Source organism: Saimiri boliviensis, chromosome 15, assembly GCF_048565385.1.
Source record: "Saimiri boliviensis isolate mSaiBol1 chromosome 15, mSaiBol1.pri, whole genome shotgun sequence".
NCBI classification, from domain to species: domain Eukaryota; kingdom Metazoa; phylum Chordata; class Mammalia; order Primates; family Cebidae; genus Saimiri; species Saimiri boliviensis.
The window spans coordinates 27,159,575-27,185,938 of NC_133463.1; the positions used below are offsets into that span (position 1 = coordinate 27,159,575).

Genomic DNA, 26,364 nt, shown 5'->3' on the forward strand with positions numbered 1-26,364 from the left:
AGGGTTTCACTATGTTGGCCAGGCTGGTCTTGAACTCCTGACCTCAGGTGATCCGCCTGCCTTGGCCTCCCAAAGTGCTAATATTACAGGTATGAGTCACCATGCTCAGCCTTCTTAGGGTTTATTATCCTTGCTATACATTGCAGTGTTGCTTAGTAATATTTATGAGCGAATATTGTAAAGTCTGTAATTTTCATTGTGTGGCCATTAAAGTCTCTAGTTGGTTAGCCAACTCTCCACTTAGTTAGTATAGTGGTCAGTTAATAATTAAACAGGCTTTGTTAAAGGTCTGTAGCCAGTAAGCCTCCAATTCTTTGTTGAGAGGCTCTTTGTGCTCTGGTGCATACGTTCAACTCCTCCTAGGCCTTTACTTACTGCTTGCACAGAGCTTTAAGAACAGAGAGAGGCAAGAGTACAGGACCTTCTCAGGTTTTCCCTGAGCATGCACACATCCCTGGGGTGTATGTAGTCCTATTCATGAGCATGTACTTCTAGTTTCCCAGGAATATGTTGGAACTTTTCAAAACCCCACAGACATCTCATTCTCATTTTCCTTTCATTTTGGTTAGCCTACTGCTTACCCCAACTGTTTTCCACTGCCTCAAGCAACTTTAAAACTAATCAATTGCCTCTAATTATTTTTGACATATATCCCTAGGTGTTGTAGCAGGGGTTAGGGGGAGGCGGCGGTGGTGGGGGGGAGGCAGTATGGGGGAGAGGCTTTTTGCCCCTGAAAGCTCCTAGTTAGTAACATTTGAAAGAGTAATTTCAAAACTCTTATTTCAATTATAGAAAGCTATTTTATGTCATTAACAAAATAAAAGTATATACTATACTTATACAATATTAAGATAGCGATAAGACCAAATACATTCCCCAAAGGGGAATGTACTAGAAAATCAGAGAAGTACATAGGTGAAAGAGTTTTAAATTGATGACTGGAGGAGAGTAAGTAGATAGTTAAAAAAAAGACAGTGATCTCAGCATGAAATAGACATGTTCAGTGACTAGGACAGTCCTTATCTAGAGATAGGGATAAACGGACAGCAATATGAACATTAAAACGTAAAATAAGCAAAGAAACTGGCTTTGCCTCTGTATAATAATAAGAGGTTTCTCTTTATGAATGTGTTAGGGCTTAACTGTCCTATTAAACATAAAGAACATTTCTTACAATCAGTTACTTATAATTTACAATAAGAGACACATATCCATCACTCAAATACAAATTGAGTAGAAATACTTTTCAATAGTTAATAAATAAAATGTATTCTGGTAATATAATTTGGTTTTTGAATTTCTATTTCATTAAAAAATCTACCAATAAAGAGATTAAAGATGAATGTGCTTGCAATCTCAAAAGCTTTAGCTTATATTATTTCTTTTTATATGTATCTGCTTTTTAGTTGATTTTGAAGAAGGAAAAGAAAAGCTTCTATACATCTTCAACTAATAGAAGTCATAAAAAAAAAAAACCCTTATAATATTGGAAACAGTTGAGAAACCACAAGTATTCAAATGCAGGAAATCATGATTTTATAACATTTTAATGTGATCTACTCTTGGGAAACAAAGTTAACCAAACCCTATTTTTGTACAGGAAATATTCCAGCATACAGTTGTAATACATTGTGGTGAAGGGGTACAGCTGCAGATTTTTCACCTGCAATGCCCCACTGGTATTGTGGCTTACTGCATTGCATCAAGACTGCCTTCCTGTCCGGAAAACCCTCTAAGTACAAACAAGACTCTAAGTTCAGATTTTATTTTCCCCTGGTATCAGAATATGGTAATTTAAGAGCCCCGAGAAATACTTTTTAGATTTTAAAAGGAAATGTGTAACATTCTTTTATTAGAATCTATGTTTGGGTTGGTTTTTCAAAAAACTTAACATATGACCCAGTTATCTTATCGATTTATCAAGCTACCAGGTTTCAAGCAAATGCAGGTGTGTAATATGACATCTTTCAAGATAATATTTTTCCTTAAAGAGAAATAGTAAAAATATACTCAAGAACTTTTGAGTTAAAACTTAGAGCAGGGGCAACTTTACTAGTTTATGGTGTCTTTTAATGGGACTACAAACTCTAAACTTATATTATATTTTAGCCTCCTTTCTAACTGTTCAGCTATTTTACTTATTTGTATCAAACACAGTCAAATGTACATTTACTATAAATAGCAATAATTGGGAATCAGGGAAAGCTTAATTCTAATTTAAATTTACTTGTTAACTAATTTGTCACCTTCAGTTAAAGTCACCTAACAATGTGAGCCTTAGTTTCCCTGTCCATAAAAATTTAGGAAGATAGAATAAGATTATTTCCATTCTTTCCAACTGTGAAGAGATATATAAATATAGGATTTGCTTTTTTAAGTTTATATTTTAGGAAGAGAACTAATATTTCAAAGTACACAGTATATGTGAAGATTCACATTACTCAATTTTAATGGTAATTCTGTAAGTTAGTAAGAGTATATTCATTTTACAGATCAAGAAAATAAAGCTCAGAAGGGTGAAACAACCTGTCAAGGATCTCAGTGACAATTAATTGCAGACTGGGACTCCTGGAAATTCCAGAACCCAGGAAACTCTTTCACCTTGTCATACTGACTCCCATATTTCAGTTACTTGATTATGGTGGTCTTCAAAAATATAAACCTGGCAAATAAGCAATGCTTACAAACCAAACACTTATACTGTGATAACTCGTTACATGATTATTTTAAAGGTGAAAATACAGTAATCATTGATAGTAGGTTCTTTTAAAATTTATTTTCAAATTTTACATTCAGAGGTAGATAATAGGTTCTTAATAACCTTTGATAGTGTGAAAACTATCGTACAGACAGGCAACTCTCAGTAATTGTGATGAAGTCAATAAGAATTAAGGAATAACTTAAAATTTTTAAATATTTTAAAACAAAAATCAAGTTAACATATTTTACAAAGCCTTGTCATATGACAAATATTTAGGCTAGATCAAGGGTCAGTAAACTTTTCCTGTAAAGGGTGACAGAACAAATGCTTTAGGCTTTGTTTGACATATGGTCTCTGTTGCTACTACTTGACTCTACAACTACTTGACTCTGACTATTATAACATATAAGCAATATGTAAATGAATATATGTGTCTAAGCTCCAATAAAATTGTATTTACAATAACAGGTGGTGGGCTAGATTTGGCCCACAGGCTGTAGTTTGCTAATCCCTCGATTAGATAAAAAGTATTACCCTTACAGAGGCCCTTTAGGGTATATGTCTACTAGGGGATAATTCTCCATGGGTTAGCACATTTCCACATACCTAATAGGTAAAGGCATTGCCTGCCTTTTTCCCAGACTGTCTTTTCTTTTTTTAAAATTTATTTTTACTTTTTTAGAGATGTAGTCTTGCTGTGTTTCCCCAGGCTGGCCTCAAACTCCTGGGCTCAAGTGATCCTCCTCCCTCAGTCTCCTGAGTTTACAGGCACATGCCACCATACCCAGTCCAGACTGTTTTCTCAAGAAGTCTATAATAAACAGCCAACGAAGACACAGATAGTTGTCTCCCAAGAGAGAAAAGGGCAGACAGGCTTAGTGTCCATTATAAAAGATTCAGGTCCTCCAAATCAGGGTCCTCTACTATATATAATACAACTCGCTGTGTGTGCAGATGTCAGTTGGTCCTCTTCATGTCATCCTCAGAAACTTAGAGGTTGGAACTAGCACATCTGCAGACAATCTGTTGTAGGTAACAAACTATGTTTTATCTGTGATCTAGCATTCTCATGTTTTCTATCCATGAGACTTGCAAATAAGGTGAAACTCTAACTTTTCACAATTTCTTGACAACGTCTATACTTCACTGAAAGTTATTTTTATATGTATTACATACATTACATACACATATAAATGTATATTTCAAAATGTGCTTTAATTAGCCTATCAAGTATACTTAATCTATTTACCAAATATTTGTTCAATGTTTCTACAATAAGTGTAAACTAGGGATACCATGGTCAGCAAGGCAGGCAGACACGATTCCTAACTTCACAGAACTTACAAACAAGTAAAATAGTCAAGTACCTGGGGTTGCCAGAAGTGATCTGAAGTGTGTTTTAAAAATATACATATTTTCTTTTCCAATGTACTCATTCCATGCTTTTCTGGTAGATTTGAACATGTCTTTATATTCAAAATTAAATTAAATGAATTAATTTAACTATCAGTGGAAGAGATCATCTTCTCATAATAAGTCCATAATTTCATATTATAGAACTGAAAAAATAGGCAAGAGGCTCATGATTTTGATTCTGATGTAGGTGCTGATGAAAATAAAAATTACTTATACGCAGATAACAGGAAGGAGAAAAAATAAAAAGCATGAAAATCTAAAAATAAGCCTGCATATCCTGAGTAAGGGGTAGACTGTACAGTGTAGTTCTGAAAATAATAACCTTAGTTGACCTCTGGTATTCTGGATAAATGTCCTAGGGGAATAAATCTCAGTGTGATCAACACAAAATTGTGTGCAAAGTCCGTCAACATTCCTAAGGAATTAGGCCCCAATTCTGGCCTCTACCTCTCTGCCCAAACTAGTATCCTACTTTACACTACATAGACCTTTAGCTGTCATCAGTTTGTCTCCATCGGTTTCCTTAAATCTCATCCATCTTTCAAAACAACTCGCTATACCTCTGACAAAAAAGAAAAAGAAGAACAAAAAGCCCTCCACAGTCATCTAAATTAGAAGTACTTTCTGAATTCCCAAAACACCCATGTATGGCTTAAACTCTTATGGCACTTAATAATACCATCTAATGTTATCTGGGCATAGTGTGGACAGAGAACTCTAACTTATGTCTGCCTCTCCTCAATGGTGCCCTGTGTAGAATGAGCACTAATTTCAGCTTTTATCTCTTTGTTCTAAACTATCTCCAGAAGTGTTACAAAGGTCTTCAGCCTGCTCATTCAATAGGCTTTAATAGATCCACCAACTAGATTATGATGACAGTATGTAAAGCCCAGACAATGGGCTTTAGATTTTCAGTGCATTAAGATAATTTTCCATTTCATTTTAAGCTTTCACGAAGTCAGTCAACACTCGCAAAGTACTATGTTAGGCACTGAAGATCAAAGATAAACATACAAAGTCTGTTCTCAAGAAGAGTAAAGTGGAAGGAATTAATATAAATGGGCCCAGGGAAAGGGTAATATGAGTGTCTTAAGCGGGGCAACTTTTCCACCTGGATGGAGACAGAGGCTATCAGTGGAAGGCTTTCTGGAAGAAGGGTCAAGAAATAGACATAAAAGTAACGTAAATTTGCACATGTCCACAATGTGTTTGCTATTTTCAGAGTCCAACTTAAGGTATTTTCTATCTTAGAAATACTTCTTCATGAAAGAATATAAAATATATACCATTAAACTAAAACTAAATGAATAAGAAATATAATCCATTTCAAATTACACATAAATCCAATTGACAGAAAATAAAAATGTAATTGTTGCAAACCATTGTGAAGTCTCTTTTTAAAAAACAGATATTAAGATGTATTTGCATATAAACTTAAAAATCAAGAAACTGACTTTTTCATTATGTATATAATAAGTTTTGTTCATGACACATAGAACTACTTGGATTTAACCAAAAGACAGGCAATAACAAATGTCATTTGGAAATAACATTTCCAAATAATATTACAGGGGAAAAGGGGAACCCCTGTACACTGTTGGTGGGAATATACATTAGTACAATCACTATGGAGAACAAACAGTATGGAAGTTTGTCAAAAAACTAAAAATAGAACTATCATATGAGCCAGACTTCCCACTGCTAGGTATATGCTCAAAAGAAAGGAAGTCATATATTTAAGAGATTATCTGCACTGTAATGTTTATCGCAGCACGATTAACAATAGCCAAGATTTGGAAGCAACCCAAGTGTCCATCAACAGATGAACAGATAAAGAAAATGTGGTACATATACACAATGGAGTACTACTCAGCCATAAAAAAGAATGAAATCCTGTCATTTATCACAACATAGATGGAGCTGGAGGATATTATGTTAAGTGAAATAAACCAAGTAAAAAAAAAGACAAACTCTGCATGCTCTTACTAATTTGTGGGAGCTAAAAATTAAAACCATTGAACTCATGAAGATAAAGAGTAGAAGAAAGGTTACCAGAAGGTAAGAAGAGTAGTGGGGCAGAGGGAGGGAGGTAGGCATGGCTAATGGGCATAAAAATATAGTTAGAATGAATAAGATCTAGTGTTTGATAGAACAACAGGGTGACTACAGTCAACAATTTACTGTGCATTTAAAAATAACTAAAAGAATATAATTGAAATGTTTATAGCAGAAAGAAATGATAAATGCTTGAAGTGATGGATACTACACTTACCCTGTTGTGATTATGCACTGTATGATTGTATGAAAATATCTCATGTACCTCATAAATATATACATCTACTATATACCTATACAATTGAAAATAAAATTTTCTAACTACTTGGAATTTCAAAATATTTGTTCAAATCTGATAAACATTAATATTTATATAGTAAACTATACACTCATATAAACTATACACTCATGAGTATATAGTTTCCTAACACACTCATATTCTTAAATGACCACCTCAACACTGCACCCACAAAGTGGAATGCAAAAAAAATAGTCAAGCACATATGTGACATATACCATTATAAGGAAACATGAATGCCTTTGATATTGATCATGATTCTTTTCTCCTACTATCATGTCAAATTTGCTTGAAATAATGACTTATAGTAGTTTAGCACCAATCATTCTTAGCCTTATACATACCTAAAAGCAGCTACAGGATTTTAGAAAATATGTCTATTTACATATCAACTGAACATATCAAACCATACATCTGTTCACTTAGTTGTTTTCAGCTTTCAGGTGGCCAAGGGAACAGAAAAGGCTCTCAAAGAATCTATAATTTTCTGTCTTGCAAAATCATCTTTTAGAAAATCTACAAAGAGGCAAATTTCCTGGTCTAGAAAGACTGGCTGTTAATTCATGAATTTGCAGATAGAATTTCTGGCTGCACTGACCACTAATATTTGGTGGTAACCTATGTCCTGTTATGTGGATCATCATGTAGAAAGAATGTAATGTGGAAAGGATGAGTTTGGGAAGTGCTTTTTAGACAATTTAGTTAAATTCATAACACATTACAGGGTAGAATAAAAGCCACAGGTACCTAATTAGCTGTTTAGGGGATACATTACAGATTATAGGTGGCAAATTTTTCTCTTGAGATTCATGGAAGATCTATTACAAAAATAAAAATGTAAAATAGAAAACTAAAAAATAGTATGTATGAATAAATGACAACAACAACAAATCCAACAACCAGTGGTACCCACAGACTAGGTCTTACATCCACACAGAATAGTCAATCAGAAACCTCAGTTGTTCCCTACTCTGATCCTTTTCTCCTGAACCCGCTGCCCAAGAGAAAAAAAAGTATTCTTGGAACAATATACTCTTTATAAAGTTAAAACAAAATACAAACCTCACAAGGAACAAAATCTCCCTAATATAACAAATTCTCCAAAGTTTAGTATGCAATTAAAATGAATGGCATTAATTTAAGAGACTTTTCCCTCAACAAAACAATAAAAAATAATGACTTACTTTTTGGGTTAAAAAGTATAAACATTTTTGCCATATGTCACATAATTATACAATATTTTAAAGATTTTTATTTTTGTTTATAATTCTTGATATGCAAACACTGACAATTCCAAAGGGCATCAGAATGATTTTACTTCTGAATGAAAAAATGTAAGATTACAGAGTCTCTAAAAGGTGCAATCTGGCACAGGTCTGAAGAACCGAGAGCTGGTCTGCATTCACTTGAATGTAGAGAATTATGATTTTTTCAACTATATATCCTTAACCACAGGACTTCACTGTCTCTCAACTGGATATTATAGCTTAATAGCTTTATCTGAATATACAAAAATTATGGCTAAAAGCCAAAGTCAAAACTTTTTTTTTTTGTACAATAACATATCTATTTCTAACTTCTGGCCTGGTTTTCTCTTTGGATCCCATCCCTGACAGACATCTGTATTTTGTAACTTTTCCTACATTCTGGCTCTGAAGATACTCCAAGCAAGTTCTGGCCCAGTAATCCTTTTCTGTTTGAATTCATTAGTGTGAGAATCACAGGACTGGAAAGGACTTTGGGAGGTCATATAGACATCAACTTGCTGCTCTGAACAAGATGAACTCCAAACCATGAAAACAAACTGTATTTATGTATAGTTTTTCATTTTATGAAAATGTTATTTGGTGAATGTCATGGTATTCTATAAAATGAACTACCATACATCTTACATTTTTGGTTCATTAAAGGGACATTTATTACTGAAATAAATTATCTGCAGGACTCCAATGGTCCAGAATTGGGGCAAGGGAAGTACTAAGCACGTATAGCATTAGTACTGCTTTATTGACAGTAATACAAATGCTACAGATGTTGTTGTTTCCATTCAGTTTTGTCTTTATTTTTAATCTATTTTACCCACTTCTACATATAAATGAGAATTAATATTTTCCAGGTTAATTTTTCATAAAATCAACCCTCCAAACCTGCAGAACTGGGCTCCCTTACTAGCTACATGATCTTGAACAGATTAATCTCTCTAATCGCAGTTTCCTTTCCTATCAAGCTATTAATGATGTATGGGATGCATAAGATTTGGGAAGAGCAAAGCACAGAATGTAGGTAAACTGCTAAGCAGAATTTCTGGCACATACAACCTGCTCAATAAATGCAGGATGCCTCCTCCCTCCAAGTGGAGGAATTTAAATTCTGTGAGTTGGAGGAATTGCTGACATAGTACCCATCAATGGATGCTTAAACCATGTGTAAAAGATTCATGGGGGACTTTCTAATGATGGGCCATTCTAATACTATCTGATCAATTTTAACATTGCTAAAAGTGAAATAAGCAGACATCTCTTGCCTCCTGTTGTGATGCAATAGGAGGAATATTATTCTATCACCTGAAAAGTATTCTTTTCAAAAAATCCAATTCAAATCCAATCAACCTTCTATAAGACTACATTACAGAAAATATAGGGGATAGAGAAACATGTTAAACAATATTATAAAGACACAGTGGGCCACAGTCCAGAAAGCGGGAAAATATACAGGCCAAATCATCCAATTTCTTCAGTAAGTAAGCGGCATAAGGGGGATAAAAAGAGGACTCTTAAAGACTAAAAGAGACTTAAGAAACATATCAACTAATATCATGTGTGGACCTCAGTCAGATCCTAATTAAAACAAACCAAATCTAAACAGATTTGTGAGACATGAGGGGAAAAATATAGACTGAGCATAATATGATATTAAGGAATTATTGTTAATTTTTGTTGGCTCTGACAATATGGGTGAAATGATATATCTGAGACTTCCTTTAAAATACTCCAGAAAACAATAACAAAATCAACAAAAAGTTAAGGGAATAGATACAACAAGGACAACAGGATACTGATAATTACTAAAGACTCAGAGTTTATTGTACTCATCTATTTTTTTTTTTTTTTGGAGACAGAGTCTCGCTCCATTGCCAGGTGCCAGGCTGGAGTACAGTGGCGCGATCCTGGCAAACTGCAACCTCCGCCTCCTGTGTTCAAGCAATTCTCCTGCCTCAGGCTTTCGAGTAGCTGGGACTACAGGCGCAAGCCACCATGCCCAGCTAATTTTTGTATTTTTAGTAGAGACGGGGTTTCACCATGTTGGCCAGGATGGTCTTGATCTCTTGACCTCGTGATCCTCCCAATTCAGCCTCCCAAAGTGCTGGGATTACAGGTGTGAGCCACCGTGCCCAGCCATCATCTTTCTATTTTTATATAGAGTAGTCTTCCTTTATTCATGAGGGATTCATTCCAAGACCCTCAATGGATGCCTGAAACTGCAGATAGTATTGAACTCTCTCTCTCTTTCTCTTTCTCTATAGATATGCACACACACAATATATGCTCTTTTATATATATCCATACTATGATAAAGTATAATTTATAAATTATGCACAGTAAAACAATAATATACACTATAATAAAAGTTATGTAAATATGGTCTCTTTTAAAATACCTTACTGTACTCTACTCACCTATGGGTAACTGAAACTGTGGAAAGTGAAACCACAGAAAGTGAAACCATGGATAAACAGAGATTATTGTATTTGAAATTTTTCACAATAGGAAAGTTTTTTTTAAGAAAATCATTGAATTTTTTTCAAATCAAATTGATTGAATGTTACAAGTTTCCGTTTGGAGAATAAAATAGAACACACATAAAACAAGAAACTTAAAAAAATTATTTGGGGAAGACTAGGGGAGGAACAGTAGCAGGTAGGGAGGTTGGGGAGGGATAACATGGGGAGAAATACCAGATATAGGTGATGGGGGGATGGAGGCAGCAAACCAGCTTGCCATGTATATACCTATGCAATGATCCTGCATGATCTGCACATGTATCCCAGAACCTAAAGTACAAATATATACATGTATACATATATATGTGTGTGTGTGTGTGTGTGTATATATATATATATACCTTTTACTATACATATATAGTATATATTATATATATAGTAAAAGACTAAAGAATGGCTACTTCATTGGCAGAGCAGCTCTGAAGGCAGCTGGCTGTCCGTTTTATGGTTATTTCTTGATTATATGCTAAACAAGGGTGGATTATTCATGGGAAAGGGATGGGCAGTTTCTGGAACTGAGGGTTCCTCCCCTTTACAGGGTAATTCCCCTTTACAGGGTAATTTCTGGACGTTGCCATGGTATCTGTAAACTGTCATGGCACTGGTGGGAGTGTCGCAGTGAGGACTACCAGAGGTCATTCTCGTTGCCATCTTGGTTTGGTGGGTGTTGTCTGGCTTCTTTCCTGCAACCTGTTTATCAGCAAGGTTTATGACCTGTATCTAGTGCCAACCTCCTATCTCATCCTGTGACTAAGAATGCCTAACTTCCTGGGTATGCAGCCCATCCGGTCTTAGCCTCATTTTACCCAGCCCCCATTCAAGATGGAATTGTTCTGGTTCAAAAACTCTGATAGCAATGAGTGTGTTGATTAATTAGGTTGATTGTTTATTTTATAAAAGAGATATATTTCAGAACGCCACATTGTATACCACAAATATATACAATTTTGTCATTAAAATAAAATTCAAAAAAAGAAAAAATAATTATTTGAAGTTCTTCAAGATCAGTTTATGAATCACTTTGGAAGGTGGAGTTCATATGAGAGAAATAATTTTGATCAAACTAAATCCACATAACTTAGAAAGGGCCAAATTTGTATTGAATCAAAGAAAGAAAAAAGAGGCAGCCTAAAAGCTAAAAGAAGTGCCATGCCTATTATATGCTATCAAACAATATATTTTAATGTATTCAAAATACATACTTGAAAAAACTGTGTATCAGACAGATTCTTTAACTTACCACTAGATGATAGCACTAGCACGAACATTAGCAAATTGTTTATTTTATTGGTCTATGTTTATTATAATATGATGGTATTTATGAAGGTGTATTTTATAGTCAATGGTAAAATAACTGGTGAAGATTTTCAACATGGCACAAAGACTTTACAGAGATCAAGGTATTTCCTGGAAAAAAATGTAAGGCTGTATGTATAGAAGGAGTCAAATCTTCAACAGGATAAACTGTGAAAACGTTGATTCTTCAAGACTATCTTTTATTCTGAATATACAATTACTAAAAGTAGTAAGGTTTAGCTCTGAATTTTCTTAATGTGTTCAAGGTTTAGCTCTGAATTTTCTTAATGTGGTCAAAAGAATGTTTTAAGAAAGAGAAAAAAATTCAATAATTTGAGTACCCATCTTTTAAGATAATTTTTAATAAAGTAGAAAGGAACTCTGAAAGCTTGCTATATTGTAGATATACCATGATTTAGCTAAGAGGAAAAGACAGTTGATGTTTGGAATTTGGGTTGAAATGACTTTTCCTCATGAAGAATTAAAAACAAAAAAGACGTCATAATCAAGGGTTAAAAATACATGTAAGATTAATAAAATCATTGTTTATTTTTCAAGAATGGTTGAAAGTTGACGTAGCAAATATTTCTAAAACACTGGAATATTTTTGAATCAACAAATATATAACTGTGAATGTACGACTCTTATGTATGTTTCAAGATCATTGTAATGAAGTCTGAGAGCTGTGTTAAGAGAGCTAGTTGTGGTAATAATGAGTCCTTTGAGAATCGTGGTTCAGCTTATACACAATGAGACTCCCCAAAGTAAAGCACGACCACATTAGTCATCTCTGTTCACCAAAAATGCCCTTTGGTGAGTATTTCCTTGAGATAGTTAAAAGAAGCTGTTTCCTATACCATATGTTGAATAAGCAACCATTCCAGTCCAATATATGATATAGGAGAACCATTAACAAGGAAACACACTTATCAAAATTCCTTCCAATAGTAGCCAAAAACCAACATATGATTTAGTTGCTTTGGCAGCATTCTGAATATCTCTTCTCAGTGATTCATCACCATGTGGCTGATAAAGCAGTGAAAAAAAATGGTTGCTATCTGTAATTACTTATTTGTGTAAGTCTAGGCTTTCAAAATATTGTGGCACCAAGGTAGAGAAAACTCCCTGATACATATTTTCGGTTTAGATTAATTTTATAAATGTGAGAGGATCTCTCCATTAACTAATAGTACAAGTAATGAAATTTGAATACTATTTTATATGGTAAAACTAATAAAAATGCATAGCAGAGTAAAATATAGAATTTGGATAGAAAACAAGAGGTGATTTCAAAAAACATTATGCTTGGGGGAGGGAGGCTCCTGCTTTGGAACCCTATTACCACATCTATAGACTGGAAAAATTTAAGACACACTGATCATATGTGAAAGTGTATTGTAAGGAGGCCATCTTCAAAGGATATCCTGAAACACTTCAAATTCAATAGGACAGAATTTTTTATTAAACTACAAGTATATATCCATCTTTGTAGTTAAGAATGTACGTTTTATAATCAGAAAGCCTGATAGAATCTCAGCTTTGCTATTTACCAGTGGCATGCCCTTGGGACACTTATTTAACCTCTCTGGGCCTAGTTTTCTCATCTGTAAAGTAAGTTTTTGCAACATGAAGACTGAATTAGATTATTATATAAAGCTGTCAGCATAATGTCTGACACTAGATAAGAAAACACTAAATGGAGGCAAAAAAATAAGAATAAGTAAAAAACTACATCTTTTAGTCCTGAAATCTTAGAGCTTTTTTCCAAGTTTGGTTTTTGTCCTTAGTACACTACCGCTTGTCAAGGTTTGTGGGCTACAGTAAAATAGCACATGAACATTGCTCAAACTCATTTAGGCCTTGTCACCTCATGATTTTTTTTTTTGGAGATAGAGTCTTGCTCTGTTGCACAGGCTGGAGTGCAGTGGCGTGACCTTGGCTCAGCCTCCTGGGTTCAAGTGTTTCTCCTGCCTCAGCCTCCCGAGTAGCTGGGATTACAGGTCCTTGTCACCCAGCTTGGCTGATTTTCATATTTTTAATAGAGACAGGGTTTCACCATCCTGGCCAGGCTAATCTTGAAGTCCTGACCTCATGATCTGCCTTCCTCAATCTCCCAAAGTGCTGGGCTTACAGGTGTGAGCCACCAGGCCCAGTCTTTTTTCTTTTTTTAAACTGATATTTTTGTTTTTTGTTTTGTTTGTAGTTGGAGTCTTGCTCTGTCACCTAGACTGGAGTGCAGTACTGGGGTCCGGCTCACTGCAACCTCCACTTCCTGAGTTCAAGCAATTCGCCTGCCTTAGCCTCCTAAGTAGCTGGGACTACAGGTATGTGCCACCACAGACAGCTAACATTTTCTGTATTTTTAGTAGAGATGGGGTGTCACTATGTTGGCCAGGCTCATCTCGAACTCCTGACCTCAAATGATCTGCCTGCCTTGGCCTCCCAAAGTGCTGCAATTACAGGTGTGAGCCACCATGGCTGGCCTAAACTGATATTTTTACCTCCAATTTCTCCTATCTCTAAGGAGAGAATCTTAGCGTTCAACTCTCTTTCTACAAGCCCTCCTGAAAACAACCCCTCCACGTCCTAAAATCAAGTGTAAAATAAATTCATAACTTTCTAGTTCCTCACTTCTTCTCTCCATCCTTCAATCCCTTCCACACATACTGAGCAATTGTTATGTTCCAGTCTCTAGACAACACGGAAACACTGGCAAAAACCAAAACACATGGCCTCTACTGCTATGGAACTTAATAGTGTAATCAGGATTTAAAACAATTAAGCCCACTGTGACCCAAGCACAGACAATGAACGTAAGAGTGAGATGGGCTACTTTAAGGGCTCTACGTGGTACTCTGGCAACTAAAATTGATCTCTCCAAGTCAGTGGTGATCTGGAAGTTACAAATTCACAGCTTTTTCCACCCTCCCCGCCCCCTGCCCCATCCATAATATATTCTTTCTGCAGACGTGATACTACTGAGCTCTGTATACTTCTTGAGATTTTCACTATGCCTGGGCTTTCCTGGCTCTGTTGCCTCCAAGGCCTTCCTTTATGACCACTCCTTTGTTGGTTCCTGTATTGGTGTTTCCTAGGGCTTCCATGAAAATTACCACATGCTTACTGGCTTAAAACAACAGAGATTTATTCTCTGGCAGTTCTGGAGGTTAGAAGTCTGACACTGAAATGTCATTAGGGCCATATTCCCTCTGAAGGCAAAAGATTCCTTTCTTGCCTCTTCCAAGTTTCTGGTGGCTCCCCAGCAATCTTTGGTGTTCCTTGGCTTGTAGCTACAACATTCCAATCTCTGCCTCCATCTGCACATGGTCTTATCCTCTGTGTGTCTGTGTCTTTGTCTAAATTTCATTTGTCTTATAAGGGATACTGGTTATTGGATTATAGCCCACTCTAATCCAGTGTGACCTTATCATAACTCAATTGCATCTGCAATTGAGTTATGATAATGTGACTTCCAAATAAAGTCACATTCTGAGGTTCTAGGTAGAAATGAATTTGGGAAGGGAAAACTGTTCAACCCACTACAATTCCTCATCTACTATTTATTTACTAGATACAGTAAGCTTTCTCATGGTTCTGTCTTCATCTTTCTAGTCTTCAAACTCTTTCTCTGAGTGTGACTTTTATTTTGCTTTTGTGGCTTCAGTTTTTACTTTTATGAAGGTAATTCCCAAAACCATTTCTTAAATAACTCTCCCTTTTCTCTGAATTGTCAGCCCACAAGTCCAAACTTCTGGTGGCATTTTACTATGATTATTCCTCCAAAACCTTAAATTATAAGCATCCAATGTAGAACCTATTATCCCTTCCATACGCCTGGCTGCCCCACTTTTCTTCTGACATTTCCAGTCCCCATTAATGGTGCTCCATCCATCTAGTCATCTAGAATAGACATAAAGGGTCATCTTTAATTTTCCCTTCCCATTACCATACACATCTGGGCATTGAAATCTATTCTGCCTCTAGATGTCTCTACTTACATTCATTTCCTCCTTCCCATTCCAACTGTCATTCTTATTACTTTTGAGTAATTATAATATGCTCTGAACAGCTCTCTGTGCATCCAATCTATAGTATGTCCTGATTCATCCTTTCTTTTGTAATTGGCCATGGTCATTGCTCAGCTCAATAGCCTTAAGGACTGTCTTCACAGAATAAAGTGCTTATTTATAGAATAAAGCCCAAATGTCTCAGCAAGCACTTAAAATACTCCACTATCAAGCTTTAAATCTACTTTTCACACTCATCTCCTATTATATCAACTCCTACCCCGGCCCTTTAGTTATACCACTTACTGTACTTTGCTGGGTAACTGCTGCCAAGCTGTTCGTTTCATGAAGCTAGATGTTAAGCTTTCTGAAAAAATGTATGTTAAGAGTACCTTGTAAATATGATTAATCATCACCATCACCTTTTGGTCTTCCCTTAAGTTTGTAGGACACAAAAGAGTCTAAGTGAAATAAACAAGGGTTCAAAAAGTACAAATACTCAAATTTCTATCAGCTAATGAATGGATAAGCAAATATGATATATCCATACAAAGCAATATCATTTGGAAACAAAAAGGAGTAAAATACAGATACATAATCCAACATGGATGAACTGTGAAAACAATATGCTAAATGACAGAAGCTAGTCACAAAAAAACTATAATATAATTTCATTTATGTGAAATGTCCAGAATAGACAGATACATACCAACAGAAATGAGATTCATGATTACTTAGGGCTGGGGGTTGCAGAGTCTGGAAGGTAAGAGCTAAAGAGTCCTAAAGATTTCTTTTTGAGGAAATAAAAATATTCCAAAATTGATACTGGTGAAGACTTCACAACTCCATGAATATATTAAAATCCCTGAATTATACTCTTTAAATTAGGGAATTGTATAATTGTATCTCAATAAAGCTGCTAAAAAGGTTGCTGCTAAAAAGCATAAGAGAACCAAGATCTTTAACTTTGATGTTGCATTTAAAAATGTTGCTAGAAAACATCTAAGGTAATAAAATTTCATTATTTTTTTACTAGGTGTTAAATTAAAAAAATTGGAAGGCATGTGTGCTTGATAAAAAGAAATTTTTTCTAATATCTTTATGGAAAGGGTAAAGAGGTCAAGAATTTGTAGTTTGCAATCAAAACTCAGATTGCCTCCAAGATTCAAAATCTAGAGCAGAACAAGAGGCAAATTAGCACCTGGAGATGATAACCCCTTAGCGGAACATAATAACTGCTAACATTTATTCAGCACTAACTATGTGCTAGATGCTGTTCTACACGTTTTTTACATCCAACGGTCATTTATTCCTCCTAACAACTGAATGAAGTATGGCTACGAATATCCCTAATTTGCAGATGTGAAAGCTGAAGTGCTAAGAAGTTACTTTAAATAACGTGTCCAAGATTACCAGCTGATCTTGGATTTGGACCCAGAGACTTTAGCTCCAGAAGCTGTGCTCTTAACAGCTGGACAACATTGCTTTCCTGTATTTCCCTCTTTCCTTCTGTTTGCTGTTCTCTTCAACAATGTAGCTCTCAAGAAATGATCTGTGCTTAATGGATAATGGTTTTTATTGTGAATCTCACAGGGGGAAAATACTTCTATTTGGCAGAGACTAATTCATAAAAAATGGTCACAGGCCATCAATTCATATTTACTATTCTTTAACTTTTTTATACCCCAAACATTTTAAATACTAAGCAGTGAATATCAAATATTCTGATTGCTAAGTGTAGTTCTTCATTTCGAGAAATGCTTCCCTCCCCCTTTTAAATGTGAGAGTATTTACTGGAAAAGAGAAACAGGCTAATAAAATTTCTACCACCAAATAAAGTGACAGGATAAAAATGACTTCAGTATTCTTCCAGTTTGCAAATGTTTTCCATTTACTTTAAAAGCACGTCTTACTGACAGATTCCTTCCCCACCTCTCACTTTTTTGAAGGGCAAGGAATGCTAGCATTTCAATATATTATTATTTTTGTTGTTGTTTTGAAAATCCTGTTTGCTTCTTAAGTGTTCTCTACAAATTCTGCCTTGGCGTAACTTTCATTAGTGAAATTTTTCTTACTGCACCATAGACTAGATAATGAATCTCACAATCAGGCAAGATGAGAAGCAGGTTACTGGGCGGACAGAGAGACTGTGGACACAGTTCCTCGGTGTTACAGCTGTGATGCCAGGGGGGCTGATGTTGTCTCCCAATATCTCCTCTTTCCTTCTTCCTCTGCAAATGAGCCCCATTTCCCTTTTAACTTGGTGTGGCCATGTAACACAATTCTGGATTCTGGGATGTTGGCAGCACAGCAGTACAGTGTTTGGGTTCCAAGACCTACCCATAAAGGGAGAAGACGTGCTCTGTTTTGGTCCTTTCCTCTTCCTATGGCTGGAGTAGGAACAAGATGCTTCAAGTTTGTACAGCCATCTTGGACCATGAAGGAAAACCAAGTGCTGGGGACAGCAGAGCAGCATACTGCAGGAAGAGGGGTCCTCATGACTTTGTAGAGACATCCGCAGTCCTAGATTGCCAGCCTCCAGATTGTTCCCATGTGTGACAGGAAATAAACTTCTATTTTGCCTAAGCTACTGGTATTGTATATTTTCTGTCTTTCATATCTGAACCTTAATCCTAATTGACATAGAGCTTAAAAGCCCCAGCAGTGTTTCTTATGTTCTTGTGATTCTTCATGAGAGACTCATACATAGCTTACAGGGGGATCTATAAACTTCCTGAAACTGTGTGAGAGGAGGCCCCTCACATAACTCTTCAGATCCTCAGCTTCCTCACCGTAATAGGGGGATAACAACACTCTGCAGGGTTGATTTCAGGCTTAGATAGAATCTGTGTAAAGCACTTCGCAAAGTGAATAGCGTCTTACATAGCAGGCACTCCTCTTTATTGCCAAAACTGCCTAAATGCTTTTGCCATACTTCCCACTGAGTTTAAATCTTGCATTCACCTTGACGTCTCTTACTTCATCATTAAATTAGTATATTTGTTGTCAAGAACATCAGTTTCTTCTCCACAACCTCTCTTGCATTCATTTCTTTCTCTGCTTCCCCACTACTCTCTTCAGGTCACAGCCTGTCATCTCTCTCAGACCAGCTCTTCTTACTTTGGTCTCTCCTGAGTCCATTCCACCACCACCAGACTACTAGTGTTTCCAAAGCTCCGGACTGCCAGTGGTTCTCCAATGCCTATCAAATGAAATATAAGCCCTACACTCTAAATGTCGTCAAGGTAGCACAACAAAGAAGAAAGAATTATGAAGTCATACAAACCAAGATTTGAGTTCCAGTTTTACTCCCATAACTTGCTTTATGATCTTGGAAATATTATGTTTCTCAGAATCGGATTTACCTTAGCTCTAAACAGTATGTACCACACAGGGTTAGAGTGAAGATAATGGTACATACCACGCAGGGTTAGAGGGAAGATAAAAGGGATATCACATGTCAAATAACATGTTTGGTGCTTAGTACATATTAGGTGCTCAAGAAATGAGTTTCCTTCTCTTTTCCCTCTATGGAATGAACGGAGATTAAGAAGCCACATCTGTTGCCTATTACTCTTCCACTAATCCCATACTTGTCTAACCTGTGCTAGTCAAACCAGATTATTTGCCACTTCCCAGAAATATTATATTCTGCCCTCTCTAACTAGTTCTGAAATTTTGCTCATACTGAGTTTTTCTTTACATACACCTTCACTCCCATTTGTTTTCAGTTTTAATCCTCTTCATCCTTCGAAGATCACCTCAGTAACCATCTCCTTCATGAAGCCTTGTCTTAATGTCTCAATTCGGATGTAAGCTTTCTTTGTTTAAAAATGCAGATTCTCTGTGGCTTTTTTGTGGTATGTCACAGGTTCTGCCTTGCCATGTTTGACGTACTTGTCTCTCCTAAAGAACTACAGGTACCTTGAGGGAATAGTTAGAGTGCTCTCCACTTCTGTGTTTCTCTCTCAGCATTTAGCCCAGGTGCTTTCATCTGTATTCACTGAGTTAACCTTAAAATTCTCAGGCAGGGCTCTTTTTAATGTATTCGAGATCTATTTTTCATGCTTTTACAATACTATGAAGACAGAATGATTAAAAGTGTATTCAGGGAATACTTTTAGATTTTTCTCTGTCCAAAAAAGAAGGCAATGGCTTCTGGATGCAAAACACTTAGCAGTTGATCCAGCCCCGTTACCCATCATTCAAAAACATTTATTACTGTGTCCACTGGGTACATGGGACTTGTCCCTTCCCTTTATTTCCTAAGAGTCTGGCTCAGCCTCCTACTTCCCCAAAGCCCCCAAGTCTTTTTTTTTCCTTTCTGCATTTCAACAACAATGAATCTCATATTTGGCTTTGAGCATCCCTCCTAAAGATGATGGATAAGAGCAAAGCCTTCTGGGACACATTAGTACAGCTGCCAGTGGGCAGGAGGTGCTTATAAAATAAAAAGGCTCAGGATTCTGGGAACATATGTGCAGCTACAAGTGAACCACCCAACCCAGCTGAAAAGAAAAACCAAAGAACATTTCCTTTCATTCTTTTTCAAGCTATGTGTGAAAGAGGCAGATCATATTCGATTGCAATAACTCTCAGAAGGATTCTCCTTTTGTAGTACCATCATGTGCTAATATCATAAGCTTTGCTTATCAGGTCCATGTGCTTCAGAATTGCAGGAAGCTTGTAAAGTCAAATTTAAAGCAAAAGTATAGTTTCTAATTTATTGGGTAATAGTAACTATTACGCTCAGACTCAGAACATTTTCAATGTAATTATGAAAAAGACAAAAAACCCACACAACTATAATATTTAATGAAGTTTTAGTTCAGTCCATGGACAAGTAGTAGATAAAACGTTATAAGAAAACTAAACACAAGGAAAAGCTAAACACCATCAAGGTACAGACATTAAACATTATATTGTAAACTCAATTTCAAAAACAGAAAATTACTTAATATGTAAAGCACTCATACTTCATTAGAACTGGAAGAGTATTTATAGAATATGTGAAGTTGTCAATGTATTACCTAGTCATGGCATTAAAAAACAAGCACTGGCCAAGAAAGTTATTGATCTTAAGCACACTAGAGATAAGAAACTATCTCACGTGTGTCTGTAAGACAAAGGATCTTGCCTCACCTAGGGGAAGACAGTGAGGGGATTTAAAACGGTGTCAGGCTTTTCTCCAGAAAATAAATGGTATTCAATTAGGAAAAGAGGAAGTCAAATTGTCTCTATTTGCAGATGACATGACTGCATATTTAGAAGACCCCATCATCTCAGCCCCAAATCTCCTGAAACTGATAAGCACCTTCATTCAGCAAAGTCTCAGGATACAAAATCAATATGCAGAAATCACAAGCATTTCTATACACCAGTAACAGACTAACAGAGAGCCAAATCATGAGCAAACTCCCATTCACAGTTGCTAGAAAGAGAATAAAATACCTAGGAATACAACTAAAAAAGGATGTAAAGGACCTCTTCAAGGAGAACTATAAACCACTGCTCAACGAAATAAGAGAGGACACAAACAAACGGAGAAACACTCCATGCTGATGGTTAGGAAGAATCAATATTGTGAAAATGGCCATACTGCCCAAAGTAATTTATAGGTTCGATGCTATCCCCATTAAGCTACCAATGACCTTCTTCACAGAACTGGAAAAAACCACCTTAAACTTCATATGGAACCAAAAGAGAGCCCACATAGCCAAGACAATCCTAAGCAAAAAGAACAAAGCTGGAGGCATCACAATACCTGATTTCAAACTACACTACAAAGCTACATTAATCAAAACAGCATAGTACTGATACCAATACAGAAATATAGACCAATGGAACAGAACAGAGGCCTTGGTGGCAACACCACACATCTACAACCACCTGATCTTTGGCAAACCTTATAAAAACAAGCAATGGGGAAAGGATTCCCTGTTTAATAAATGGTGTTGGGAAAACTGGTTAGCAGTGTGCAGAAAGCAGAAACCGGACCCCTTCCTGAAACCTTACACTAAAATTAACTCCAGATGGATTAAAGACTTAAACATAAGACCTAATACCATAAAAACCCTAGAAGAAAACCTAGGCAAAACCATTCAGGACATAAGCATAGGCAAGGACTTCATGACTAAAACACCAAAACGTTGGCAACAAAAGCGAAAATGGACAAATGAGACCTAGTTAAACTCCAGAGCTTCTGTACAGCAAAAGAAACAATCATTAGAGTGAACTGGCAACCAACAGAATGGGAAAAATTTTTTTGCAATCTACCCATCTGACAAAGGGCTAATATCTAGAATCTACAAAGAACTAAAACAGATTTACAAGAAAAAAACAAACAAGCCCATCCAAAAGTGGGAGAAGGATATGAACAGACATTTCTTTTCAAAAGAAGACATATATGAGTCCAACAAACATATGAAGAATGCTCATCATCACTGATCATTAGAGAAATGCAAATCAAAACCACATTGAGATACCACCTCATGCCAGTTAGAATGGCGATCATTAACAAATCTGGAGACAGCAGATGCTGGAGAGGATGTGGAGAAATAGGAACACTTTTACACTGTTGGTAGAGTATACACTAGTTCAACCATTGTGGAAGACAGTGTGGTGCTTCCTCAAGGACCTAGAAATGGAAATTCCATTTGACCCAGCAATCCCATTACTGGGTATATATCCAAAGGATTATAAAACATTGTATTATAGAGACACATGCACACGTATGTTCATTGTGGCACTGTTTACAATAGCAAAGACCTGGAACCAACCCAAATGCTCATCAACGATAGACTGGACAAGGAAAATGGGACACATATACACCATAGAATACTATGCAGCCATAAAAAATGATGAGTTCATGCCCTTTGTAGGGACATGGATGAATCTGGAAACCATTATTCTCAGCAAACTGACACAAGAACAGAAAATCAAACACCGCATGTTCTCACTCATAGGCAGGTGCTGAACAATGAGAACACATGGACACAGGGAGGGGAGCATCACACACTGGGGCCTGTTTTGGGGAGGGGGCAAGGGAGGGAACAGCAAGGGGGTGGGGAGGTCATGGAGGGATAACATGGGGAGAAATGCCAGATGTAGGTGATGGGGGGATGGATGCAGCAAGCCACATTGCCATGTGTGTACCTATGCAACAATCCTGCCTGATCCGCACATGTACCCAAGTACAACAAAAAAAATTGCCATGTATCATGAATTTGAATTACACTATTCCCTTATTTTAAAAAATCCTATTACACGTGTGTGAATACACACATGCCACACACAGAGATGCATATTTCTCTTTGATACTATTAATGTAAGAAATATGTATGTTCCAAACATTTTTCCTAATATATGATCATCCCTTTCTGACAGCATTTTCATTTTACAATGAGTAGTCATTACATACCTGTAGCACATCGCCAAGGTCTGCTGTGCTAATATCTGGATCCTCTGTGGTGTTGAAAGGCACAGGAGTTATTCGTACAAAGGTTAGCACTCTAGGTTCTGGATATCTCCATAACATCATCCCTGGGCAATCTTCAGTTTCATTATAAAATAAAACTTCATAGACCCCAGGCAATTTCAAAGATTCTGTCAAATAAAAGTATAATTAATTGCATGATTTTAAAGGGAACATGGCTAAGTAAAAAGCAAGAAAAATTATGAGAATAAAAAACATAAAGAAACTAGTTGATCATTTTTATATATTCTGGAGCAGAAAGAAATCAACTTCCCAAAAGAGAGACTGAATGATAATGTACTATTTTTGCACTGCAAATTTTAATGCACTTTTTTTTTTTTTTTTTTTTTGAGATGGAGTTTCGCTCTTGTTACCCAGGCTGGAGTGCAATGGCACAATCGGCTCACCGCAACCTCCGCCTCCTGGGTTCAGGCAATTCTCCTGTCTCAGCCTCCTGAGTAGCTGGGATTACAGGCACGTGCCACCATGCCTAGCTGATTTTTTGTATTTTTAGTAGAGATGGGGTTTCACCATGTTAACCAGGATGGTATCGATCTCTTGACCTCGTGATCCATCTGCCTCAGCCTCCCAAAGTGCTCGGATTACAGGCGTGAGCCACCGTGCCCGGCCCTCAATGCATTTTTGAAAGTGATCTCGATGTGATTATTAGTCAACATGCATTTAAAATGCGCATGCCTGCGCACACACACACATTCTCTCATACCAAGGCTGTCGCTACTTACCAGCATCTTGTACATACTGAAATAGACCTGTCCGTAGGTCATCTGAACTTTGTTCACTTTTAAATGTCTGATTCTTTTCCACAGGAGATGACATTTGAGGCACTGGTTCAGAAACTTGTACTTCAAAATTTCCCTCCTCATTAAGGTATCCATTGAGTAATTCATGTAGAAGAACTAAACAATTCAAATGTTCTTGACCCCAGAAGACCTTGAAAATCACATAAAAAATTCTAATGGCTTTTAAATACAAATATTTCTTGAGAATAATTAGATTTAATCATGTTTGAATTAATGTAGGACTGTATTTATGTTAAATTTAATTACTTATAATAAATGATAATTTCTAAAATGTGATTGACCTACAGGATAAAATTCTATTGCTTGAGTAAATATATAACAACAAAAAACTAATTACATCATATTTTGTGTGAATAGCAACAAATTTAAAATGTTGAATTCAAATTATGTTGATTAAAGTAACATTTATGAATTAATTTAGCTAGGAGGGGAAAGAACACCGTGAGAGAAGGCAAAGAAGATCATCTGGGCCAAAATGTTAATAAAATCATAATAGTAACTTTGTGAAATAGCTTTTCCATTTTGTTATGAGATTAAAGAAGCATTCCTTTTTACAGGGTTCCTTTCTTTGCACTTTCATTTTTCAAAGAAAAAGAGAGGGAGCCTTTTCAATAAACCTGATCTTAGAAGGCTCCCAACTTTCACGTTTAGTAGGACTGCGCCAACACAGAGGATTCCAGAGCCCCCTGAGAATCAGCTATACTACAGAAGCTGCAGTAGAGTTTCAGAACAAAAGGACTTAGTGTTTCCTCTAATGGAGATTAAGTTTTCTTTTTCTGTATGTAATATTAGTCTATAACTAGTAAGTTATAGACATATAATGACCAGTAGGTTATAATGAAGATTAAAACTTTCAAAAATGTTAAATTTCTCTGTAAATATTAAATAAAGGCAATACAACTATCAATTCTAAGAGAAGCAGGTAACACAGAAAAGACAAAAGAATATACAGTAGTAGAATATAATAGCCCTACATTGTGTGGGCAAGTTTTAAACCCTAGGCTTAGGTTCTGTATTAAAAACACACATTACAAACAAACAAAAACTGGTGAAAAGTTGAGACAATACAACTTTTAGATAAAAACAAAAAATTGGCCAGATGCTAGGGCTCATGACTGTAATCCCAGCATGGGTGGAGGATCACTTGAGCCCATGAGTTTGAGACCAGTGTGGACAACACAGTGAGAACCTATCTCTTAAAGAAAAAAATAGATACAGTGGTGTACGCTTGCGGTCCTAGTATTCAGGAAGTTGATGGGGAGGATCTCTTCAGCCCAGGAGGCTGAAGCTGCAGTGAGCTGTTATCACACCATTGCACTTCAGGATGGACAACAAAATGAGATCATGTCCAAAAAAAAAAAAAAAAAGAAAGAAAGAAAAGAAATTCATGTTTAATGTCTTCATTATTGTGCAATGTTGTTTTAATTTTCTATCACTGTGACTCTTTCAAGCGTTTTGGATTTGTGTCATGTTTAGAGTGGCAACAAGGTACATAAAGATTAGATTAAAATATATCCAAATAAAAATAATCAAGAAATAAGTTGGATGCCTTCAACATTCTATATTTGGCTGCTAAGACAAATGCATTAAGAGGTTGCAATGTGACTAATTTATCAAGTGTTGAAATCAGATATCATAACATGTAAAATACCTAATACAAGAAATTGGTTCTTATTTATTGCTAGTGACACTGTACTTGCTACAGAGTGACTACTTTGTATTAATAGTTAGAAAAGTCTACAGCCTGAGAAACACAGACCTCATCTCTGAGAAAAAAAACAAAAACAAAAACATTGGCTGAGTGTGGTGGTACGCAGTTCTAGCTACTCAGGAGGCTGATGCAAGAGGATCACTTTAGCCCAGGAGATTGAGGCTACAGTGAGCTATTATTGTACCACTGTACTCCAGCCTGGGTGATAGAGCAAGACCCTGTCTCAAAAAAGAAAAGTCTACACATTAAAAAAAAAAAAATCGACCCAGCAATTCTACTCCTAGTTATATATCTAAGAGAAATGAAACTGTATGTCCACACAAAAAGTCATATACAAATGTTCATGGCAGCATTATTCATAGTAGCCAAAAGTGGAAAGAACCCAAATGTCTATCAAATGATGACTGAATACATAAAATGTGGTATATCCATATAATGGATTATTATTTGCCATAAAAAGGAATAAAATATTGACACTTGGTAAACATGGATGAACCGTGAAAACACGCTAAGTGAAAAAAGTCAGTCACAAAAGACCATAGGTTATATGATTCTATTTACATGAAATGTCAAGAATAGGCAAATACATGAAGATAGAAAGTAGATTAGTAATTTCCTAGGCCTGATGAAGGGGTTAGAGGGTAATGGTGAGTGACTGCTAATGGATATGGGTTTTTTTGTTGGTGGTAATGAAAATGTTATGAAATTGATTGTGGTAATGACTGTGCAACTCTGTGAATATGCTAAAAAAACATTGAATTGTATACTTTAAATAGGTAGATTGGTATATGAATTATATCTCAA

At 36.1% G+C, this 26,364-nt stretch overlaps 1 protein-coding gene across 9 annotated transcripts in view; it reads right to left on the reverse strand.

The window, feature by feature from the left end:
• Positions 1–26,364, reverse strand: part of VPS13B (vacuolar protein sorting 13 homolog B) — an 805,060-nt gene that overhangs the window by 119,092 nt on the left and 659,604 nt on the right. For all 9 annotated transcript variants that reach the window (XM_074386816.1, XM_074386811.1, XM_074386814.1 and 6 more), the window contains 2 exons: positions 23,772–23,979; positions 22,975–23,159 (listed from right to left, as the gene is read on the reverse strand). In XM_074386816.1, the coding sequence (XP_074242917.1) occupies positions 22,975–23,159; positions 23,772–23,979 (393 nt within the window). The remainder of the gene's footprint in view (positions 1–22,974; positions 23,160–23,771; positions 23,980–26,364) is intronic.